This window comes from Triturus cristatus, chromosome 3_2 (genome assembly GCF_964204655.1).
Source record: "Triturus cristatus chromosome 3_2, aTriCri1.1, whole genome shotgun sequence".
Taxonomy (NCBI): domain Eukaryota; kingdom Metazoa; phylum Chordata; class Amphibia; order Caudata; family Salamandridae; genus Triturus; species Triturus cristatus.
Window position 1 is genome coordinate 862,859,931 of NC_140584.1, and position 24,954 is coordinate 862,884,884.

At 45.7% G+C, this 24,954-nt stretch overlaps 1 protein-coding gene across 1 annotated transcript in view; it reads left to right on the forward strand.

Moving 5' to 3' along the window:
• The window catches only part of PIPOX (pipecolic acid and sarcosine oxidase), a 340,310-nt gene that overhangs the window by 209,966 nt on the left and 105,390 nt on the right, over positions 1-24,954 (forward strand). The window contains exons 3-4 of the mRNA XM_085649159.1: positions 14,554-14,767; positions 19,077-19,259. Coding sequence (XP_085505285.1) covers positions 14,554-14,767; positions 19,077-19,259 — 397 coding nt within the window. The remainder of the gene's footprint in view (positions 1-14,553; positions 14,768-19,076; positions 19,260-24,954) is intronic.

Consider the following 24,954-nt stretch of genomic DNA (forward strand, 5'->3'; position numbering starts at 1 on the left):
CACCACCCCCACCTGGGATCACTGAGCAAGAGCACCATGGTCTCAGGAGAAGGGAGAGGGCGCAGTCCCTGCCCCCATTCTCCTCCCTCCCCAGAGCAGCAGCAAGAGTCATTCAGAAGGATCATTAAAAGGGTTCCTGCACCGTGTGTGCATGTGTGTCTGTCTGCAGGGCTCAAGTCCTAAAAAAAGAAGTGGGGGGACTCACCAAGTTAGGCAGAATGGCTGTGACTTCACCACACGTGACAGCACTGTGTGTGACATCACAAGAAATGACATAAACGAAATTGACTTCATGGTTCATGACTTCGAATGTGGCATCACAGGAAGTTGCATCATAACCCATGACCTCCCTGCAAGTGACATCAGATCTTAAGACCTCACATATGTTTAGCAGGTCTATCATGATTACATTTGAGCGCACTACAATATTTAACAAATTCGATTTTGCATTAGGAATGCGCCAAAATATTGACCCGAACCCTGACACAAAATCTGGGTCTCAACTTGTACATTTATTTTTTTTAAACCCTGATAACGAAATTGGCAACAAGGAGAAAGGTGGCAGTACATCTGTTCTTCTTAATTGGTTGCAATGTCTGTATTTCAAAATATCTTATGGGGTTAAGGCACCTGCTGCAGTGATCTTTGCGTTTCAACTAAATCTCAGGGAATAATAATAATGGTAAGATAACTCTGGAGGATAACTTATTTGCTGGTGAGATCAGTGTTTTGCCTAGTGCTAGTTCTGAATCAAAGTAGCATACGGGGTTAGTATGTTTCATGCAAAGCACATTATGTAACATGCAGGTGACAGATTTTTATTTTATGTGAATGGGTAAGTGGGTTACTGATTTTGAAACAGAGATCCTTTTTTTACTTGCAGTTCATAAACCGTAGTCCTAATACAGCACAGTCAGCTATGAAGGACATGTGACTCCTACACCTTGTAACCCTCACTGTCTTATGTAACACATTCTTTATATTTATGTACACACATATGATTTATTGTCAATGTATAATCTGTATGTGTGATGTAAAGCGCTCTGACACCCTGTATGAATAGTGCTATAGTGCTATAAAAGAAATAAAAGAAAATAGTGGTATTTCATTGGTTATTTGTGTAAATACTGGGGTGACCAACACATCTGACATTCTTACAGTGTATAGATATCTCTTATATACAGGGACTGAACAAAGTCAAAAGCATTTCTCTCTTAAGAACTGGTTAACTGATAAGATGTGAGCCTTTGTTTCCCCTCCATTGCATCTAGGTGTGAGCTCTAGATAGTTCCCAGCCAGGATACTCCAATCAAAAGAGTCCTAATGGCCCCTGAACTCCGGCTTTTGTTATGGGCGAAACTGGAATCTGATAAGCCCCTATCCTGCCTGCACATCGTTGCTTGGAACAAAAGCTGACAACATGCAGGTGCTGCTAAAAGTGTCCTGGTGTCAGAAACAGGGGAGGCTCCTATGCTATGGCGGGGGAGCGTTGCCATACTGCTGCTACCCAGCAGAGGCAACAGTGAAAAAGAAAATGATAATAAAAAGATCTTATTATCGTTTTCTTTTTCACTGTTGCATCTGCTGGGTAGCCGAGTGTGGGACGGGGCCAGGCCATCCTGCTGAGATTCAGGAGGAGGGGTTGTGGGCACTACTCAGTGTGCATGACGGTTTGGCCGGCTGTTTTAGGCTGGCCAAACCACCATGCGCACTTAGCATTTCTTCACATGGCTTTGTTGTACAGCCAGGCGTAGAAAAGCCACAGGCCCTCAGGTACGGTCTGTGCGGCAAAGCAGGCCACTCCCAGCGCTGCTCTCATGCTGGCATCTGGGAGCCTGCGCAATGTGCGCCAGTCGGGGATCAGGAGAGGAGAAAGACGCATTGCCAAGTAAGTCTGAATTTCTTAAAATGTATTTGTGCCCACCCCCTCCCCTTGCCGCCCTACCACTTCACATCGGGGTCAGCTGCTACTGGTCAGAAAATTACACTGGGGTGAGTTCAGCATATTTCTGTGAATTCCAGAAAGGAACGTGGCAATTGCCTGAAAGTGGCTAACTTTGCAGCAGGGTAGACTGTGTCTAAATAGAGGGTAGACGGCATCCACCTGTGTCTACTCTCGGCTTGAGCCCTGCCTGTCTGGATGTGTGTGCAAGTGTGTCTTTGTCTGTCTGTGCGTGTCTGTGTGTAAGTGCCTGTTTGTATGTGTGCGTGTATGTTTGTGTCTGAGCAAGTGTGTGTCAGTGTGTTTGAATGTGTGTGTGTTTGAATGTCTATTTGTGCGGGGGAGGAGTGAATGATTTGCTTGCTGTCCCCGTCTGTAAAATGCTGACCATGTCACATTGGTGGTAATTCCTTGCAACATGCTTGCCCTGCCACAATGCTGATAATCCCTGGTAACATGCTTCTTCTCCACCATTACCCTGCCCTGTGGGCTCTAAACTGATATTAGCTCTTCCAAGTTTACGCTATAAATTATTACTCTGACACAAGTGGCGTAGCTAGAGCTTTTTCCGGGCGGGGCGATCCCTTAGTTTGCCACCCTGTGCAGGTATGAGCGTGGAGTGTGTGCTACGACAGATTACGACGAGTGGGTTCCTGGCGACAGACCACGTGCAGGGTGGGTGGTAGCAACAGGCGACAATGAGGTAAGAGATTAAAAAAAAAAAGGAAAACTTACCTTGCGCTCGACGCCACCCCCAAAACAAGCATTTACAATGCAATAGGTCTCTCATTGACACGACTTTGAGCTATTGGCATTGCAAATAACAATGCCTTTTATTTTTGTTTTCTTTGTAAAAACATATATAAAAGGCATTGTAATTTACAATGCCAATCGCTTAAACTCGCTTAACTGCGAGACCTATTGCATTGCAAATGCTTGTTTTATATAGCGGCCATATTTGGTGAGAGGCATCATGGGAATGTCCAAAAGAACTGTAAATCAGTTGTTGAGCAGGTTTATGATGTAAGCCTCCTGCTTTGTCAGTTTTTCTGGGGGGTAAGTAGGCAGTTCACAACCAAGGCGAATAGGCAAGTTTTCTGAGCACACTTGCAAATTGTGCATATTGAAATGTCTTAGTCTCGAAAAAAAAGTCAGCAAAGACGACAGTAGTCTATATAAAGACTGGCTGTACAGGAAACTAGTTAATATACAAGTATGGGATGCTAAGATGTATAGGATCAAGGCCAGACCGACCATTGCATGGACATCATATTGCATCTCTTATGATGATTATGGAGTGGGTACACCATCAGAGGAACTGAATATCTAATATGTGTACTCTCTTCCAATGTCAATGCTGCTTCCATATTTCAAAACATGCTTCCAAGCTAAATTACCCATTTCGCTGTAGGCAGGTAATAATTAGGACAGATTTCCCCAATATCACGCTATTGCTTCCTTGTGATGAAGAGCAACATTTTCAACTGATGCCTTTCACAGCGTGTGGTCTAGCTGGAAACTTCCACAATGACAACTTGATGACAACATCAGTCTTCAGACTGGAATCATCAACATACAGGTTGCAAGGTCATCAGCGAGACTGCATTAGTGATGCCCAATGGCAGTAGCTCAACTATTTACTGGAACAAGGAGTCAGTAGTCCAAATAACTGTGTCCCAAAGTATTTGCCATTAGCATCTGGAGGCTAATAGGTTCATCTCATTGAGTTCCGCATCTGCCGACGGTGGGAGAATCTACAGATTAAATGGCAGTATTACTCAACGGATATACAACTCCACCACTATATCCACTGTCAAACCCTCCAATTCCCACCTCCCTCAACAGGAAGGGTCTGTACTCTTCTTCAGATTGAACCCCATATTGTGACCTTCCTGTAGCTTACACTGGAGTACAGGACGGGTACAAACACCTTTTCAGAGGAGGAAGAAAGCCATACCCTTCTACCAGAGCCGGTCTACACTCCTAGACCATGACAGTAACTGAATACTGTATTTCCATGTCCACGTAGTGCCAGAGGAGCCAATAAGAAGCTTGGAAAACAAAGTTACAAAAATTTGGCCCCGGACATTGGCAAACTATAGATTATTTTGCTAAATGCGCTGAATGTCAGGCCACTGAAGCAAAAGGGGTAGGAGTGCAAAGAAGCAGCAGCTACTTGAACAGATATCCGCCTGGCAAGCAGAAGTGAGGCACTGAAAGGAGAAGCATGTTAGTAGAAAATAAGGTATCATTAGAGCATTAACTAGGGAATCATAAACAAAGTATCTCAAAATGGACAACCTAGTGCAGTAACCAGCTAAGTGGACTACGAACATAAGAAATACCAAAAACGGACCTGCAGAGCTGCTCAAACCTGCCAGCTGACTAAAAAACATAAATGGTGTGCTTATCTCACCTTCTTCATCCATCACACTGCCAAGCGATGTGTCCCATAAAATAACAGCACCTCGATGGTCCTCACACACAACCTGGAAAAACCTCCCCACACAGGATCAAAACAAAGACAACATCATTTCAAACAAACACCCTACAACAGCATAGTGTGCTATCCATGAAGGCAAGCGCTCTGATGCCCCCACATAGGGGTAGTAAACGCTATACAAATGTTGCAATACAATAAAATACATTATACTTGTAGATGAGGCTGGCTTGCATTGCCCTTCTGCCTGCACCTCAACACGTGGGGTTGCATGACTACCACCGAGTCACACAGAAAGCATGACCGGGTCACATATTGACCAGCTGTTTTGAGTGTGCCAGAGGATTAGGGCAGCATAGCATCATCTACAGGAATCATGGTGGAAAGTATAACCATTAGATTGCAATTGAATTGTTACAAAAGTTAAAAGGTAAATTACTCTCCCTCCACAAGAAAGATCCACTATGAGGCCACCCGTAAAAACATTTTGCCTTCACCCAAACTGGATTTTGTTTCGTCTCAAACCGGCCTTTCTATTTTCTGTGACATTTTGGAAACAACATTTTCTGACCAACTAGCTACAGCTTGCCTTTATGCAGGAAATCCTAGTTTTCACCGACAGATCTGTAGCTAATATCGCAAAATCTAAACCTTGTTTATTAACATAGCAGTCTGAGTCTATGTGTACTGGTTACTGTTCATTTGTAACATTTCTTTTCGAAATGTTACTTCCAAATGAATAGCTACAAGAATAAAAACTATACATCGCGGGCCGTTTAACAAATATGGAGTGGTCTGATTTGAGAAATCTTGACAAAATCTGGTGCTAGCTTTCGAAAAACATTGTTTGAAAAGTGTATGGGTATGAAGGAATTCGACATGTTTACTGCACATGGGCCAGGTTAAGAATTACGAGAGCCATTTGCATTACGAGAGCCATTTGTCAACTAGGGAAGTCCCCACTTCAAGCATTTTTAAAGACTGAAATAGATATCTATACTTACATTTCAAATAGCCCTCAACAGTATGGTGGGCAGTCAAATAAAAATGTACCCTAACCGGAGAAAACAAAAGTGTAAGAATGCTTGTCCGAGGCAATAAATTAGGCTCCTTTTCCTTTGGGCTACAATCTACAAGAACACGTTTCGACCAACCAGTTACACATGAGCAGTGTAGCACTACTTTTCATGACCAAGGCACAGTAGTTTCTAATACAGCTTCCAAACAAAACAACAACAAAAAACATTTCACTACTGAAATATTTCTTAACTGCTAGCATCAGACTTTCGCAAATGCAACATGAGCTCTTACAAAATAAATTACTATGGTGTTTGGTTGTTCTAGCGCTGAAACATGTTGCTATTGGGGTCTTTTCCATCATCGCATCTTCCGTTAAACCACACCCGCCCCCGAGGCACGTTCATTGCCCACTAGACCACTCTCAAAAGACCCTCTCGCGCACATCACCACCCCTTCTGCCGAAATTACAGATACATTATCTTCAACACATCTCCTCTGCCCACTCAGGATCGACCCTCTCAGTCAACACCACAACCGCAAAACTCCCCCAACTAATCGTGGGTTTGCCTTCCCTTATGGCCGGCTGTTCGGACTCTTGTGAACACCGACTCCGGTATGGCTCAACCACAACAGGTCACGGAACGCTTCCACCAGGACCCCCCTCCGTAGCACCGTTGGGTGTCCCATTGTCTGCTTCGGACTTATCGTTTCGATACACCCTACTCTTACCCTCCTTGAGACCCGCTACTGTTGGCCCGCCCGTACATCTTCTTCAGTCTTTGACACAAGCACAAAATCCGGATCCCGCGGTACGATCGACGTAGTACACTGAACGGCAGCACGCAGAGGAACTTCCGTAGCGCGGCGTGGGGGCCTTCATCGGCTATATGGCATCATAGTAGCCAGCCAATGTAGGTTAGAGGGGGGTGGGTACGTCTGCAGACATCTTGGAATATATATATTCAACTTGCGTTCTAGGCTACAGGCGTGTAGAAAACTGTAGAAAGTAAATTTGTTTGTACAATAGACACAATAAATAAACATGTGAGACGATTCAAACACTTCATATGTAAAACGGTTGTAAAAATTTAAGACAAGCCTCCCCATAATGCAATTGTTTTCTTACCCAATTTAGGTCTTATATTTCTCTACGCAGGTATATGTTCATTTCAGTCTGAAATGTCTCTCACCCTTTCCGCTCCTAATGAAATGGCATTCAACCAGTCTACAGAATTTTCACACTGCTGGTCGTGCCACGCTCTGGAATGCACAGGATGCTCGATATTGTGACGCCAAGCGAACTCCAGTAGGAGACGTGGGTTGCATAGACATAACAAGCGCTCGCGTTTTCGTTGAGCTTTTTCTGTCGTCCCATTTGGACGGCCTCACCTGCTAAAAGGTTTCTTATCTTTATGGGGCCATGTGTTTGGCCCCATAAAGATAAGAAACCTTTTGCGATACAAGGAAGGCAGACGAGCCCGTCCAAATGGGACGGCTCAGAAAGCCGAGCTAAAACGTCACAAACACCTCTTTTCCAATGGCTGGCCACCGTTTAGCATAAACGGTGACGCCGGCCAATGGAAAGAGGGGCGGGGCTTAATGCCCCTTACAGAAAATAACCAAAGTAATTAAATCTCGCCAGCGAGACTGCGCATGTGCGCTGCCTACGCCAGGCGAGACCTAAAAAAGTGACAAAGTGAATCCCGGGGCGCACTAGCCCACCCTAGCTACGCCACTGTTTGACACTCCCAATCTCTCTTTTCTTTAACACAAATGGCATGGCCAAGTAACATACATCATTTGATGTGCTTCGATCCTATCATGAGCACTGTGATTCCTCCAATATGACCACCATATGTGGTAGTTTGCTCCTTTCTGCCTTGTATTGTGGATACACGGATATCGTCTCCCCTTAAAAAAGACTGATTTAATCAGACCTGGGCGAAATGTAAATTATGCCAGAGTTGGTTTTTTTCCATATTTGTAAAACTCAAACTTATCACCCCAGGGTAATTTTGTGTCACTATTTTGATACAAAATTACCGAAAATTATGTACGTTAGTGTAATTGCTTTTCATGGGTATTTTAATTAGTGCTTCACCTCCTTTAGAGGACCTCATGTTCCTAAAGAGGACCTCTTTCTTTATATGCTAATGATCACATTTTGTTGATCTAAAACCCTCATCTGATTCTACAGAGCGTTTCTCCATATAACTAGGCACATACTACTTTGCCCTGGCTAAGCTTACTTATCAGAGAAGCATGTGGTGCTTCAAGGCAATAGCGGCTGCTACCGGACAGGGGTGGTGGAGCGGGGGAGGGGGGAGGCATGTAATTGAAAAATAAAAGGACTTACCTTCAACAACCGGCTGCCGCCTCTCCTCCGTCCTCGTCCTCTTCATCTTCCTGTCCCAGCCGGCAGCAGCAGAAAGCACCTGGGCATACAGGCTGCCCTAAGCCAATCATAACGCTGCAATACAGCGTTGTGATTGGTCTGAGCTTCGTGTATCGGTGCTCAGACTGGAACAGGGAGCCTGTGTAATGCAGTCTGGTAGGAACATGCAAAGTGCGCATGAACTGTTTGGTTGGGGCAAGAGAGCCAGCCAAATTAGAGATTGCACACCATTCCTCCCCTGCTCTGGCCAGCCCCGCCTGCCCCACCACTGAATGCAATATTGAAAATAAAATGATAATAGCGATACATTATTATCATTTTATTTTTCCTTTTGAGCAGTGGGGCGACGCTCCTCCGCCTTAGCGGCTGAGCCACCACTGCTATAAAGTTTCAATTATTCCACTTTCATCACCTCATTATCTGTTTATTTTCCCAGAGACAGTTAGGAACAACTGACCAGAATTTTCTACAGATATTAAACGCTTATAATTACAGGTAGCATGGCAACTAATCCTTGGCTGCTACATTGCCTTATTTTGATTTGATATTTTTAATTCTCCATCCATCCGCCAGGCATAATACCTACCTGGCCACATATGTATTACTTAATTTGCATAACATTGCCCACCAATAACATTGCTTTCCACTAAATAGGTCAAACATATTTTTATGGCATCTAATATTTTCGCTGTCTCTTTTCTTTTGCTTTACTACTCTTTATTACTGATATGCCCTTTTACTGATTTGTCTAACTCCCCTGGACCAATCCAGTCACCTGCTGCCAACATCTCTAATACCCACTCAGAACCCTCAGAAGGTACCTTTCTTTCTGATGTATTCCACCATTGATGCTTTTAATGTCTATCTTTTCTTGTCCTTCTTACTCTGCACCATGCCACCTGCCTCGGCGCCAACTTCTCTATACCATCTTGGTGGAATTTCCTGCTAACACTCTGGTCCAGGGGAAATGACAGTTGTACCTGCTCACAGGCTGGACCTGACACAGTGGTGGAATTTTTTGGCAAAATTGAGGTTTGGCACAATGATGGTAATCTCTAGCAACATGATGTCCCTGGCAGAGTGGCAGAAATTTCTGGTAACATGCTGGCCCAGGCACAATGGTGATCATTTCTAACGTGGGCAATAGCATATGGGTAGTAATCTCTGGAAACACATTGGCCCAGTCACAAAGGTGGTATTTATTAGTAAAATGCTGGTCCTGTCACAGGCGTGGTAACTTCTGGCAACATGCTGGCCCTGGCACAAAGGCAGTAATTCCAGACAACGTGCAGGTCCTGGCACAGGGTGGTAAATTCTGATGAAATTCTGGTTCTGCCCCAATTGTTGTAATCCCTAACAAAATGCTGGCCTGGCACAGTGGTGGTTATCTCTGACAACATGCTTGACACAATTATGGTAATACCAGGCAACATGCTCGCCGTGACATAACAGTGGTAATCTCTTGAATAATGCGGGCAGCACTGGTACCAAAGCACAAATGTAAATCATTTAAAATACATCAAAGTTCATGCAGGCTCAGAGAAGAGTAGAATCAGTACAAGTGAAAATATGCAACATGCATGTTACAGTATATTCTTAGCTAACTTTTCCGAAACCCAAGAAAAGCCCCGGTTTTGTGAAGAGGGTTGGACAAGATGAAAATTATAGCATTTGTAAATGCTTGTTTTTAAGTTTACATTTGAACCTATGACAGTCGGGGCTGGTCTCAGGCCATTAGCGGAGCTACAAAATATGTGAATCCAGGCTAAATATATCTGGGTACCAAGTAAACATATGAGTTGTTTGTAAGAGAAATGTCTCCAAAGTGTGCAGACACAGCCTCACCTCTGGCATTTGGAATCCTGTTTATGGTAGAAGCTCCTTGGTTCTGCGTCAAGCCGACGCAGCCTCACCCCTGGCTATGGAATGGTGTGTACAGTAGGAGTTCCCTGGTTCTGTGTTGTGTATCACCTCTGGCGTTGTAATGGTGTATATAGTAGAATCTCCCCGGTTCTGCGGCGTGCAAGCGCAGCCTCACCTCCGGCTTTGGAATGGTGTATATAGTAGAAGCTCCCTGGTTCTGCAGCGTGCAAGCGCAGTCTCACCTCTGGCTTTGGAATGGTGTGTATAGTATAAGCTCCCTGGTTCTGTGGCGTGCAAGCGCAGTCTCACCTCTGGCTTTGGAATGGTGTGTATAGTATAAGCTCCCTGGTTCTCGGCACGCATTCGCAGCCTCACATCTGGCGTTGGAATGGTGTGTATAGTGGAAGCTCCCAGGTTCTGCTGCGTGCAGTCTCAGCCTCACCTCTGCCGTTGGAATAGTGTATATAGTAGAAGCTCCCTGGTTCTGCGGCGTGCAAGCGCAGCCTCACCTCCGGCTTTGGAATAGTGTATATAGTAGAAGCTCCCAGTTCTGTGGCGTGCAAGCGCAGCCTCACCTTCGGCTCTGGAATGGTGTATATAGTAGAAGCTCCCTGGTTCTGCGTTGTGTATCACCTCTGGCGTTGTAATGGTTTGTATAGTGGAAACTCCCTGGTTCTCGGCATGCAGTCGCAGCCTCACCTTCGGCTTTGGAATGGTGTATATAGTAGAAGCTCCCTAGTTCTGCAGCGTGCAAGCACAGCCTCACCTCTGGCGTTGGAAAGGTGTGTATAGTAGAAGCTCCCCGGTTCTGCGTTGTGTATCACCTCTAGCGTTGGAAAGGTGTGTATAGTAGAAGCTCCCCGGTTCTGCGTTGTCTCACCTCTGACGTTGGAATGGGGTGTATAGTAGAAGCTCCCCGGTTCTGCGTTGTGTATCACCTCTGACGTTGGAATGGTGTGTATAGTAGAAGCTCTCCAGTTCTGCATTGTGTATCACCTCTGGCGTTGGAAAGGTGTGTATAGTAGAAGCTCCCCGGTTCTGCGTTGTCTCACCTTTGACGTTGGAGTAGAAGCTCCCCGGTTCTGCGTTGTGTATCACCTCTGGCGTTGGAAAGGTGTGTATAGTAAAAGCTCCCCGGTTCTGCCTTGTGTATCACCTCTGGCGTTGGAAAGGTGTGTATAGTAAAAGCTCCCCAGTTCTGCGTTGTGTATCACCTCTGGCGTTGGAAAGGTGTGTATAGTAGAAGCCCCCCGGTTCTGCGTTGTGTATCACCTCTGGCGTTGGAAAGGTGTGTATAGTAAAAGCTCCCCGGTTCTGCCTCGTGTATCACCTCTGGCGTTGGAAAGGTGTGTATAGTAAAAGCTCCCCAGTTCTGCGTTGTGTATCACCTCTGGCGTTGGAAAGGTGTGTATAGTAGAAGCTCCCCGGTTCTGCATTGTGTATCACCTCTGGCGTTGGAAAGGTGTGTATAGTAAAAGCTCCCCGGTTCTGCCTTGTGTATCACCTCTGGCGTTGGAAAGGTGTGTATAGTAGAAGCTTCCCGGTTCTGCGTTGTCTCACCTCTGACGTTGGAAAGGTGTGTATAGTAGAAGCTCCCCGGTTCTGCGTTGTGTATCACCTCTGGCGTTGGAAAGGTGTGTATAGTAAAAGCTCCCCGGTTCTGCCTTGTGTATCACCTCTGGCATTGGAAAGGTGTGTATAGTAAAAGCTCCCCAGTTCTGCGTTGTGTATCACCTCTGGCGTTGGAAAGGTGTGTATAGTAGAAGTTCCCCGGTTCTGCGTTGTGTATCACCTCTGGCGTTGGAAAGGTGTGTATAGTAAAAGCTCCCCGGTTCTGCCTCGTGTATCACCTCTGGCGTTGGAAAGGTGTGTATAGTAAAAGCTCCCCAGTTCTGCGTTGTGTATCACCTCTGGCGTTGGAAAGGTGTGTATAGTAGAAGCTCCCCGGTTCTGCATTGTGTATCACCTCTGGCGTTGGAAAGGTGTGTATAGTAAAAGCTCCCCGGTTCTGCCTTGTGTATCACCTCTGGCGTTGGAAAGGTGTGTATAGTAGAAGCTCCCCAGTTCTGCGTTGTGTATCACCTCTGGCGTTGGAAAGGTGTGTATAGTAGAAGCTCCCCGGTTCTGCGTTGTGTATCACCTCTGGCGTTGGAAAGGTGTGTATAGTAAAAGCTCCCCGGTTCTGCCTCGTGTATCACCTCTGGCGTTGGAAAGGTGTGTATAGTAGAAGCTCCCCGGTTCTGCGTTGTGTATCACCTCTGGCGTTGGAAAGGTGTGTATAGTAGAAGCTCCCCGGTTCTGCATTGTGTATCACCTCTGGCGTTGGAAAGGTGTGTATAGTAAAAGCTCCCCGGTTCTGCCTTGTGTATCACCTCTGGCGTTGGAAAGGTGTGTATAGTAGAAGCTTCCCGGTTCTGCGTTGTCTCACCTCTGACGTTGGAAAGGTGTGTATAGTAGAAGCTCCCCGGTTCTGCGTTGTGTATCACCTCTGGCGTTGGAAAGGTGTGTATAGTAAAAGCTCCCCGGTTCTGCCTTGTGTATCACCTCTGGCGTTGGAAAGGTGTGTATAGTAAAAGCTCCCCAGTTCTGCGTTGTGTATCACCTCTGGCGTTGGAAAGGTGTGTATAGTAGAAGTTCCCCGGTTCTGCGTTGTGTATCACCTCTGGCGTTGGAAAGGTGTGTATAGTAAAAGCTCCCCGGTTCTGCCTCGTGTATCACCTCTGGCGTTGGAAAGGTGTGTATAGTAAAAGCTCCCCAGTTCTGCGTTGTGTATCACCTCTGGCGTTGGAAAGGTGTGTATAGTAGAAGCTCCCCGGTTCTGCATTGTGTATCACCTCTGGCGTTGGAAAGGTGTGTATAGTAAAAGCTCCCCGGTTCTGCCTTGTGTATCACCTCTGGCGTTGGAAAGGTGTGTATAGTAGAAGCTCCCCAGTTCTGCGTTGTGTATCACCTCTGGCGTTGGAAAGGTGTGTATAGTAGAAGCTCCCCGGTTCTGCGTTGTGTATCACCTCTGGCGTTGGAAAGGTGTGTATAGTAAAAGCTCCCCGGTTCTGCCTCGTGTATCACCTCTGGCGTTGGAAAGGTGTGTATAGTAGAAGCTCCCCGGTTCTGCGTTGTGTATCACCTCTGGCGTTGGAATGGTGTGTATAGTAGAAGCTCCCCGGTTCTGCGTTGTGTATCACCTCTGGCGTTGGAAAGGTGTGTATAGTAGAAGCCCCCCGGTTCTGCGTTGTGTATCACCTCTGGCGTTGGAAAGGTGTGTATAGTAGAAGCTCCCCGGTTCTGCGTTGTGTATCACCTCTGGCGTTGGAATGGTGTGTATAGTAGAAGCCCCCCGGTTCTGCGTTGTGTATCACCTCTGGCGTTGGAATGGTGTGTATAGTAGAAGCTCCCCGGTTCTGCGTTGTGTATCACCTCTGGCGTTGGAATGGTGTGTATAGTAGAAGCCCCCCGGTTCTGCGTTGTGTATCACCTCTGGCGTTGGAATGGTGTGTATAGTAGAAGCTCCCCGGTTCTGCGTTGTGTATCACCTCTGGCGTTGGAAAGGTGTGTATAGTAGAAGCTCCCCGGTTCTGCGTTGTGTATCACCTCTGGCATTGGAAAGGTGTGTATAGTAGAAGCTCCCCGGTTCTGCGTTGTGTATCACCTCTGGCGTTGGAAAGGTGTGTATAGTAGAAGCCCCCCGGTTCTGCCTCGTGTATCACCTCTGGCGTTGGAAAGGTGTGTATAGTAGAAGCCCCCCGGTTCTGCCTCGTGTATCACCTCTGGCGTTGGAAAGGTGTGTATAGTAGAAGCTCCCCGGTTCTGCGTTGTGTATCACCTCTGGCGTTGGAAAGCTGTGTATAGTAGAAGCTCCCCGGTTCTGCGTTGTGTATCACCTCTGGCGGTAGAAAGGTGTGTATAGTAGAAGCTCCCCAGTTCTGCGTTGTGTATCACCTCTGGCGTTGGAAAGGTGTGTATAGTAGAAGCTCCCCGGTTCTGCTTTGTGTATCACCTCTGGCGTTGGAATGGTGTGTATAGTAGAAGCTCCCCGGTTCTGCGTTGTGTATCACCTCTGGCGTTGGAAAGGTGTGTATAGTAGAAGCCCCCCGGTTCTGCGTTGTGTATCACCTCTGGCGTTGGAAAGGTGTGTATAGTAGAAGCTCCCCGGTTCTGCTTTGTGTATCACCTCTGGCGTTGGAAAGGTGTGTATAGTAGAAGCTCCCCGGTTCTGCGTTGTGTATCACCTCTGGCGTTGGAAAGGTGTGTATAGTAGAAGCCCCCCGGTTCTGCGTTGTGTATCACCTCTGGCGTTGGAAAGGTGTGTATAGTAGAAGCTCCCCGGTTCTGCGTTGTGTATCACCTCTGGCGTTGGAAAGGTGTGTATAGTAGAAGCCCCCCGGTTCTGCGTTGTGTATCACCTCTGGCGTTGGAAAGGTGTGTATAGTAGAAGCTCCCCGGTTCTGCGTTGTGTATCGCCTCTGGCGTTGGAATGGTGTTAATACAGAAGGAGTCCCCAGTTTCTACATTTGGTTCTAGTGTCAGCAGTAGTGATATGGAAGCCCCCTCAGTGCACTGAGCTCTGGTGCAGTGGGAGGTTTGTTTGTGAAAGACGCTCCCTGCCTAAGAGGTGTGCAGGCAGACTGCCTTACCCTCGTGGATGTGCTGGCTTGTTAGTGACAGAGCGGAACCCTGCCTTTCGGGTCCATGGCACCGGGTGCTGCAGATTATTTGAGACGCTAAGACGGAAGCCGTCCCCAGTATATTTTGTCAGCGAGAACCATAAAAATCCCAGGTCTTGGCCTATTGCATTTGCACAAATAAGCATCAGCACAGTGTGGCATCTGTTCGTGTATTCCTTGAGTAGCCTCTGAACCGCTAATGACATCGGCTGTCTCCCGTTATGCCTTGCAGACAGACCGGCCTGCTGGTGATCGGCGAGGAGCAGAACTCCGAGTTCCAAAGCATCTGGAAGACTCTGGGTCGGAACCAGCTCCCTCGGCAGCGTTTCACCACCGGAGAGTTCCGGAGGAGGTTCCCGGGGGTCCTCCTTCAGCCGGGGGAAGCAGCCTTCAGCGACGACGGCGCCGGTGTGCTCTACGCAGACAAGGCGCTCAAAGCTGTCCAGGTGAAGTTTGCAAAAGTCTCCTTGGGTCAAAATCGACCACACACACGTTTAAGTTGTTAACCAAAAGTCATTGTAATGTGGCGGTGAGTGAGGTTTACAACACATACATAGTCTGACCTATCACAGAAACAATGAATGAAGAATGAATGAAGATAGTATTTATAAAGCGTAAGGGGAACCCTACTGTCTTCATCGCTCTAATTAATTGAAAGATCAGAGATGGTAAAAAGAAGCCAGCAATTCTAAATACGTTTTTCAAGCGTTCCTTTAATTATCACAATGTGCAAACAGTAGGTGCAAACTATTAGAGCGAAGTGACCTACAACAAATGTACCCAGGAAGCAGTTCTTGGGAAAACGCGGAACCTCTCCTGTGATAGGCCTGTCACAGCAGCAAAGTTGCTTATGAACTGCTAGCCAAGGCAAGATGCACAGGCTTCCAAATCATCCTGAATGTCTGATTTCGAACCCACTGAAGTTTTTTTGTAAAAATCTGGCTGAACGTTCCACTCCTAGGTATCATGCGTTTGCACAATCAAACCGAGAGTTAATACCTGAATTAACTCCCTAGCAGTCATTTCATTTCGTTTATGGTGACTAAATTAATGATTTGTGACATTTTTCATCATTCCAGACCACTGGCATTTTCCACCTTCTTGGAGCAAGCAGAGAGGGTCAGCGGGCCCCCCGGTGGGAGGGTGGATAGGGCAGGCTTCAGCGTGTCTGGGAAAGGTATTGACTGCTCGTTCTGTGCCGAGGTAGGGGTCGGGCTGCAGCTGGGTTGTGCTGCCGCCTGCAGTCCCTGCCCCTTGAGGACCTGATCATTCTGGGCCTGGAGACACTTGTAATTGTGGGTGGTGGATTTCCATCCTAAGTTATCGCTCGGGGTGAAATTCTGCCAGTCGTAATGAGGACTTAAATGTCTAATTTATACATTGAAATTCTACTTAACCCAAAACCTCTGAAAGGATTTAACTTGGTTCCGATTCCCTCTCCCCTACCTCGTTATTCTGTCCTTTGCCTTTTCCTCCTTTTCTCTGCCTCCCTCTCTGAGTAGGCCTACCAGCCCCCTTAATTCAGTTGACCTAACAGCTTTTGATTCCCACCCTGTTTTTTTCAATCCAGTCTCTCAATTTGAGCTCCTAATTGGCACCACATAATTCGACCATGTCTTTCCTAATTAATTGATTGGAAGAATCAACTAGGCCCACCTCATGTATATTTGGCCAGACCATCGCACACCTGCCTCTCAAATGAATGCAATCAAATGCCCGAGCCCACTTCTCTAACTCCCTTTCCCAGTGCGAACCCCACACATTTCAAGAATTACCAGCCACAACTCCATACTTCTGATTTGTGGGGGCCATGCACCAGTACCCCTATACAACAGTACCAGATACTGCATCACTTTCCGGTCACCCACTTTCATGCCCTGACGATCTGACATGACATTAAAATCTTGTTGTTCTCTACCTAACCTTATTTTTCTTTCATTTAAAGACGTAAACAAACCCAGAGACACTCACGCTTGCACTCACGAGCTTGCACTCACGCTTGCACTCAAGCTTTATAACCGGTGTTAGAGGACTTGGGTACTTTTTTCATGGTAAGACTGTCAACATTCAAAAATAATCTTATCGACTCCCAATCATTTGAGATCATCGGACAGCCTTATGTAATCCATCCCCTGTAATGTCACAGGATGCTAATATTTCGGAAATGTAAACCTGTGACTTAATCCAAGTAAGGTCTAGGAAATTCTGGCAGAATTTGTAATTTCCGATGATCCAGAGGTTTAGCGTCACTAAGCCTAAACTTGTCAAATATAAGAGAGTGGTGTGTGGTGGCTCAGTGGATCAATGCGTCCACTGGAGTGGCCTGTGTTTGACCTCATGGTCACAGGCTCAAATCCTGGAGGGTCAACTCAGCCTTTCATCCTTCTGAGGTTGGTAAAATGAGTACCATTGAGTTGGCTAACAATAAACATCTGTTTTTCTATGGCAAGATACCCTTAGGTAAACGTGTGCATTCCAAATATACTTGGTATATATAGCTAATGCCACATCAAGGTTATTCCAGTTAGGAGTTCCTGTGCCACCATTACCAAATGACTCTATGCTATTGAGGCAATTAATCCCCAGACTGGGCTTTTATTTTTCAAATTAGTGGATTCTGGGAGTTGTAGTTTTGGTTCACTTCAATTTAACCACTGATCTAACACACCTGAAAACAAGAATTTGCCAATAGAATTCCCAGGACTGAAAACACTGTGTGACAGTGGCATGGAGCCTTTAGGGAATCTTGGCTGCATATTTCAAAGCTCTCACATTGTTGTACATTATGCAAATGTAAACACCCAGTCCCGGTTTCTTTGCTACCTCCTCGTGCTTGCAGTCCTGCATGGTATTGAGAAAAACAAATCTACAAAAATGCAAAAAAATAACAAAAGCACAAAGGTAACATAAAACTACATGTGTTGCTGACGTTCCAATACTGTCACAGTGGAACACCTTAGTATCTAATGTAACCAACCCAAAAGAAGAATATGATATGATCTAAACCAAAGGGCAGCTTTATTTTTAAAATGCTGTATTGTGTTTAAATGTTACCTTGTCCACCAAAGACTAGCATTTTTTGAAAAAACATTCATAGATGGATATCTGCAGTCAAGCATTAACATGGTTTCAATCTTTTCTGTGTGATAGACTTCAAACATCAGGAATGTCCCGTCTTTGATCAAGAAGTAAAGGCTCCGTTTTGTTGTGTTTCAGGGGTGATCCTTGAGCCCTGCTCTGTTCGGTCTTTACACGGCTCCATTGACAAAACTGATAAAGACGTTCAGGATGAAAGTAGTGTCTTGCACCACCACATGCAGTGGATGTTATCCATAGAGCTAAAAACATCCCCGCGCCAGATCGCTATGGCGAGCCATATTTAATCAGGATGAGCTATTTTTAGGGCCCAGTCACCCTTTCTGGTGAGTTTGAAGACAAACTGACTTTTGACTCCTGCCTCTGAAAGCGGAGCAAATGTGACTAGATAACAATATTTAAAGGCATTTGTTTTGCTTACAAAGTAAATGAGCAATATAAGATGCCTTTAAATCTTGTTATCTTTTCACATTTGCTCTGTTTTCAGAGGAAGAGGTCAAGTACATTACAGTTGGTTCGAGTAGATTTGTTAACGTACTAGACCTGCAGGTCTTGTAATATTTTCATGATTTTTCGAGCCCTGTCCTTTGCTCTCTCAGAATTTTCCTTCTTTCTTTCAAAAGGTGTTTATCCAAGGCTATACAGCAGAGTTACTTAAAGTCTAACTAAGACGAAACTGATATTCTGGTCTTCTGAAGACAATTTAAGTTTTAGTGACTAGTGGCCCGTGGGCTTTCCAAACCCTTCCCCTCCAGCTTTGGGAGTTAGAAATCTGAGAATAAGATTTGACAACAAGCTCTTTTTCCCTCAGCAAATTCTCAGTACCGCAGAAATGTGTTTCTCTTTACTTTGCACTTTGAAGAAATTCGTGGAACTTCTATTGGAGGCCGGGAAAACAGTGGTGCATGCACTAATTACTTCCGGAATCAACTCCTCGTTTAGGTTTGCCTAGAGCCTTCATTATCAGGCTGCAGGTGGTGCACAATGCTGCTGCACGATTGGTCCTCGTCAGTTTCTCAACCTCTCAAACATTTGCCTTGGTCGCCAGTGCAGAAGTGTAATCAGTTGAAGACCTTTGACCTGACACAGAGTATATCATGACGCAGAGGCCAGATATTTAAGACGAAGGTTTCAACATCACAGTCGAGCAGGGAGCTCAGATATAATAAGCCCATGCTTTTGAAGGTGCCAAGTTTTAGATTAAAATAATTGGGAGCTAGGTCCTTTTCTTTTGTAGCAGCAGACGCATGGAATGAGCTTGCCTCATACTTGTATGTCATCCACAACAAATTCTGTCCCCAAAACGTTTAAAGAGTTGGTTATTTGCATCTTTTCAGCCGTTCAGAATAGACAGTTTACCTTATTTATTCTTTTAGCGCTGGGACGCCCTATTGGGACAGCTGTTTGCGCTTTATAAATAAATTCATTCATTTTCACCCATCTATTCAAAGATGAAAGTCAGCAAAGCCAGGATTTTCTTTGCATTCTGGTACTTGCAGTTTTGATTGCCCTTTTATGACTGAAGTTCTACAAGTGCTAGAAAGCAAATAAAAAGACTGGCTGAGCTTGTACCCGGCATTGGACAACTAGAGTTTTCTGTTTTGGTGATCCGACAGGCCAGACTCACTAACCGGATCTACTTGCTTCTCTCATTGGCAGGACCGCTTCCGGCAGCTCGGAGGAATCATTCGTGATGGGGAAAGGGTGACTGGCATCACACCGGGCACAGAAGTTATTGTGAACACTGCCTCACAGCTGTACCGCGCCAAGAGCCTAGTGATCACAGCTGGAGCCTGGGCCAGCAAGGTCCTAAGCCCACTGGGCCTGCAGCTGCCTCTACAGGTAAGGATGTGTGCAGCTTCTAGAGTTCTGCTCATTGGAGGGGCCAGGGCCCTGGAAGAAAGAGACATTTCACTTCAACCAAAAGCCCCATGTCATGGGCACCAAGAAAAGTCAGTCCTGACAATTTAGACAACACCACTTTGCCTTCAGGGACGTTTAGGTTACCTTTCCTAAGCGTGGACTTAAAAATCATTGATGCAAACCTCTGTTGTTAAAAAACAGCCCAGGACTGGCTAAAGGTGCCATCCATCAAATAAGGCCAGCTATGATGGGCTAAGAATTGGAGAGGACAGGGTCCAGGTTAACCTCCTCATTATGTGGGCCCTTGACCAAATTGTTAGCGTGCCAGAGCTTTGATGTTGGCCTGTGCCAGGCCCGGTGGCTCAGTGGACTAATGCATCCACTCCAGCCACCTGTTTCAGCACTGAGTTTGATGGGGTGAGTACGGTTGAGTTGGGTGACAATAATAATCAGTTATCTGACAGTAGCGCCAAGACCTCTACCTCCTCGCCAGCTAAATGTGCGCTCTTCAAATAAGCCTGGTATTTTTCTCAGTTGTGAGATGTGGAGCCTAGTAAAACCGCAAGATCCAGGATGCACGGTTGTGTGAAATAAGAAGTCATGGCTAGGTAACATCTTCCACCCGGTATAGAACAACTGCTTTGTAGTTTTCCTTGCTGTGGATTATCATTTAGGACTACTGCAGTGGCGAGCATATTTTAGGACACTATCATTCGTTTCCTCATTGCATGATACTGAAACATAAATGAAAAGAATTTGAATATAGGCTTCCTATAGAGCCTAGAGCACCCAGTAATGGTACGTCAAAAAAGGAGCGAGATTTTGGGGTTAACCCATACCTCCCAATTCACACGGTGCCACCATGTGTCACACGATTTCGGCTCCTTTCACACGGTCGCCCGGCGAGGAGCCGAAATCACACAGTGGTAAAAAAACGAGCCGAAAACCAGCAGCAGATGTACGTAAATAATATTAAAACACCCTAGGACATCAGCGACAGCTTCAGTGACCCTTTGTGATTATTTTTCTGGGAGAGGCGGGGCGGGGGTGGGCTTGGTGAGGGGCAGAGGGACTCTTAGGTAGCTCTCGGCCCGATGCCCCCGCCCCCTCCTCACACAGTGGCTTTAGTTTGTAAGTTGCCAGGTATGTAAACCTTGTGGCTGACTTTAAAGAATGTAAAAATTGCCTGGGCAGAGCAACTTACATGTTAGTGTTCACAGGAACAGGGTCAACCACCGAAAACATGAATTTACGTACCACTCTGCACATTGCTCGTGAAGGCTCCCCTGGAATGTTACAACACGTTCTGGAACCCACATCTTGAGCATTGTCCAGTTCAACAGGCTCCATCTACAGAAAGGTGTCTGTCATGAAGCCCCGTCTAGAGTTTTACATATTTATCTGGAGGCATTAGTTACATTAATCTGCACAATTCTAGAAACCCCCACCAGTGCCTAGTTAAACAAGCATTGGCATAGCCAATAGGTCTCACTTTTGGGCCCTTATAAGTATTTAGTTATGCAGCACAATATCCTTGGTGCAACAACATCACCTGTTGCATGGCTAAACACTTATAAGGTCCCAAAGGCGAGACCTATTGGCTATGCCAATGCTTGTTACACTTGTTAACACTGTTTGGGCATTGGGTGCACCTCATTAATACCAGTTTAATACCAAATATAGTAATAAGCAACAGAAAGGTGCCCAGTCAACCTTTGCAAAGGTTCTTCCTCTTTGTGGTATCATGAGCCGCTGCATTTTCAGTAACTTTTGAACCGTTTGAGGTAGAAATAATTTTTTTTGTTAAAATCTGCAGATTACGCAGCAGATGATGGATTATGTGGCAAATGAGGCAAATCCATTCTAAATGGAAAATCGCCGCTCAATCGCATAATCTCAGTGGTCCTGGCTACAGTATTTCATATTAAGAATAAACATGTTCTATTTAAATTCATCTTTCATCTTGACATCGTATTTTGGAACTATATATAAGGAAAAATGTGTTGTAAAATGCACCATTATGCCATTTCTTTCCAAATGTTCATGAGGAGTGAAACCTCTCCACCCCAAAACCTCCCTTCCAGTGGTTAAGCTTTTTCGCTGTGCTCGCTCATGACGCACCCTATGGCGACTGGCCTGACAACATGTGCCACTTCTGCTTTGGGCGCCCAGTCCGGCCCTTAATGGGAGGGTCTTTTCGGTCCCAGCACCCAGCTTGCCGTAGGGACGGAAGATATACCGTGTGATGGTGTGTGCATGCATCAGGGAAAGAGTAGAGAAGACACACTCGGTTATGGGTTTGTGTAAGGATCCCAGTTAAAAAAGGCATATCTCTCCACCACCCCTGGTCCCTAAACATGGGATGTCTTCCCCATGCCAAGGCCATACACCTGGCCGTGAAGAAGATACACCTGTCATATCCAGACACAGAACCAAGAATATTCAGGCCCATGTGTATGGAGCACGGTTACGGAATACTCATCTGGTCTTAAGCGTGTGTATGGGTCAGGGAAAGGGAAGAGTATAAAGTGTGGCGTCTCAGTGAGTCCACTTGGGATCTGACGCCTTCCAGCATTGACGAGTCACATTAGCTTTGGAAATGCTCTTAGAAGCAGGCTCAGTGCAGACTCGGAGGGTAGGGAGTGCCGCATGTAGCAAGGCCGGGGTGGTGGGGTCTGCAGACCTTTGAAGTGCGTCGCCAGCCCCTTCCACCTGTGAGAGGGAGGCACAAGTCCTTGGCCGGGATAACCTAGCAGCGGTTCTCATAATTGGCCGAGGCAAGTGCGGGTGGACCCAGGAATGTTGGCTGTTGACAGCGAAACAAAGACGGCAAAGGAAAACAAAAAGTTAAAGCGACGCGTTTCAGTGGAGCGCGGCCGTAAGTCCATGGACAGCCTTTACCTTGCGGGAGCGAGCAGCACCAGGCGCGATAATTGCAAACAGATGGCGCCGCTGCTCGCTTCCACAAGGTAATCGCTATACATGTACAAGTAGTGATAGGAAACAGTGCAGTACATGCACTTTTTTCCCAAAAAGTACGGAGTGAATGCAAGAGGTCACTCCAAAGCATCGCTTGCGCGCTGCGTAGGCAAAACCTAAAAACAATATAATAGGTACAGGCACTCAAAACATTTCAGAGACCGCTGCTCACTTCATCATTGATGCTACCCACTACCGCTTTCACTAACCCTCCAGCAAGTTGTTCACTTGAGGATGGGTGGGTGGGTGTGTGTGTGTGTGTGTGTGTGTTTTGATTTCCAGCCCAGTTTGAAGGTAGTGCTTGTAGTTGGCACAATATATTAACCCCTTACACATTTGACAAATATGAATCAAAGAGGTGCAATCAGTGTCTGTTCGAGTAAATTCAGAAACCTCTAGCATGACAGATAATCAGTAGCTGACATTCTTTGAAAGTGGTAGGGTACAACACCTCTCCTAGATTGCAGCTAGCAGGCCGAGTGACCTCGACTGCCTTCCTCAAGAGGCGCTCAGGGGGTTTCTCCCCCCAAGAAAATTTAAAAAAAACACTCAGATGGTATATTGTCCAGTACAATTGTCACTTAGATTTGGTTGTTTCTGAAAAAGGACTCATAAACTACTCCTGTCCTTTCATGGTTTCATGGTCTACTTTATGAAGAGAGCAAGGACTGGGTGTGTGAAAGTTCCACTCTGGCTAATAACACCAAGTACTCTGCCAGAGTTCTACCCTGCATTGAGAGCGCGCTGTAGATTGGGATGGAGAACATTACCGGGATAGTTGATTGTACAGCATGATCTGTTCTGCCCAATTCCTTTGTGAATGCGTTTGCCTAACGTGATTTCTTTCCTAATACATTTGGTTAAAAAAATGCGCTTGCTCAAATCTTAGTTTTAGGTGTGTGATGCTGTCTAAAGACTGCCAGCGCTGTGGGCCACTGGCGGCCGCAAACACGGTTTTCGGGCTGTTGGACTGCCAAACTCGTAATCAGGCCTTAACATTGTTTGTAAAATGGGAGTCACCAAGTGAAACCCATCTTGTAGCTGAACTATACAACGTGAAACAAAAAAGCCTGCGATCAATCCTAAATGTCCATCTTGCAATTTGTGTGCTCCTTGGTAAATATTCTATTTCAATGAGCCTCTTTTTTAGGTCTCGCCTAGGCAGCGAGCATGCGCTGCTCTAGGAGAGGGCCTTTAGCAAGCGGTCTTCACTTTTCAAGCACTCGTGCTTGTATCGGCATCCACCTTGCGGGAGCGAGCATCGGCGTTGGCACGTTAATTACAAACAGATGGCCCCTGCGCGCCGCTGCTCGCTCCCGCAAGGTGGATGCTGCCACAAGCACGAGTGCTTGAAAAGTGCAGACCGCTTGTTTTAAGGCTGTGTTCATTCAGAGCACTCAGCACTTCCTTGCTCGCCTGTGCGGAGATGTCACTGCCGTATGTCTGCAGCGCATGCTAATGTGTCCAGATAGCTATTTATGCCTTTTCTACACAACACTATGTTTGCTGGAAACACCTTTAATTGGAAATCTGCTGACTTGTTCTGCAGTTTGGTGTAACAAATATTCCACTTTGTAAAATGCTCTAGCATTCCCACGTTCAAGCATAGTTACTGCCTCTCATCGCAGTCTTAGATAACACATACTGTCACCTTTCATAAATATGTGTATGTTAAAATAATTTTACATATCTGATTGTGAACAGCTGCACTGTCATGACATCTTTTTGGGACAAGCGTCATTTAATAATCAAGTTTGAATTTATCGTGCCTGACCTGGTTTTGTATAGTTTGTGCAAGTTGCTTCCACGAGTGTGGAAGTGGCAGCTGGATGTCCGCAAAACAACAGTAAAAAGTTGTATTTCGTGCTCCCATGCATTTTCATGGACTTTGTGGCTTGACAGTTTCCAAGGTTTGTCTGATATATATTTTAATTTAAGTTTGATTTAATTCTCATGCCGCATTTTCATTATTAGGCACGTTTTGTATTCTTTCAGCTCCTCTGGTCTCAAGCTTCTTGTGAAACCATACATGCACTGAATCACTTACTATACCAATAATACACTATAATCGGGTAATAGTTAATGTGACAGCAATAACAATACTTTTCTTCATAACCTGCCATGTCTCAAAAGTACAGTGAGAAAACTCCATGGGTACTTGGGTCATTTCCTTTTGTTGTGCAGATAGGACCTCCCGCGATGCTTCTTTTCAAAGAACAAAAAATGCAGAGCAGCAATACATTTTTGCCACAAGCATTCCTGACCTATCGGTTTGGTGGCCCACTTACCACACAATATATAAGCACCACAAACTTGACATTTACCAAAGCATCAAATCCCCATGCACTATAATTACAAGCATTGGCATTGCCAATAGGTCTCGCCTTTGGGACCTTATAAGTGTTTACCCATGCAACAGTTGATGTTGTTGCACCAAGGATATTGTGCTGCATAACTAAATACTTATACGGTCCCAAAGGCGAGACCTACTGGCTATGCCAATGCTTGACTTCATTATCATGTTTGAGAGCACCTTCAAATACATGAGTTCAGGATGTGCACTGTATAAAAGCCACTCATGTATTTGATTTAGCAGACTATAATGTTTCTCCGTGTGTAGTAAGAATCTAGGCCACCTACAGGGGTCACATGACTACCAACTTGCCTCTTAGTTCACTAATGGCATTGTCATCAG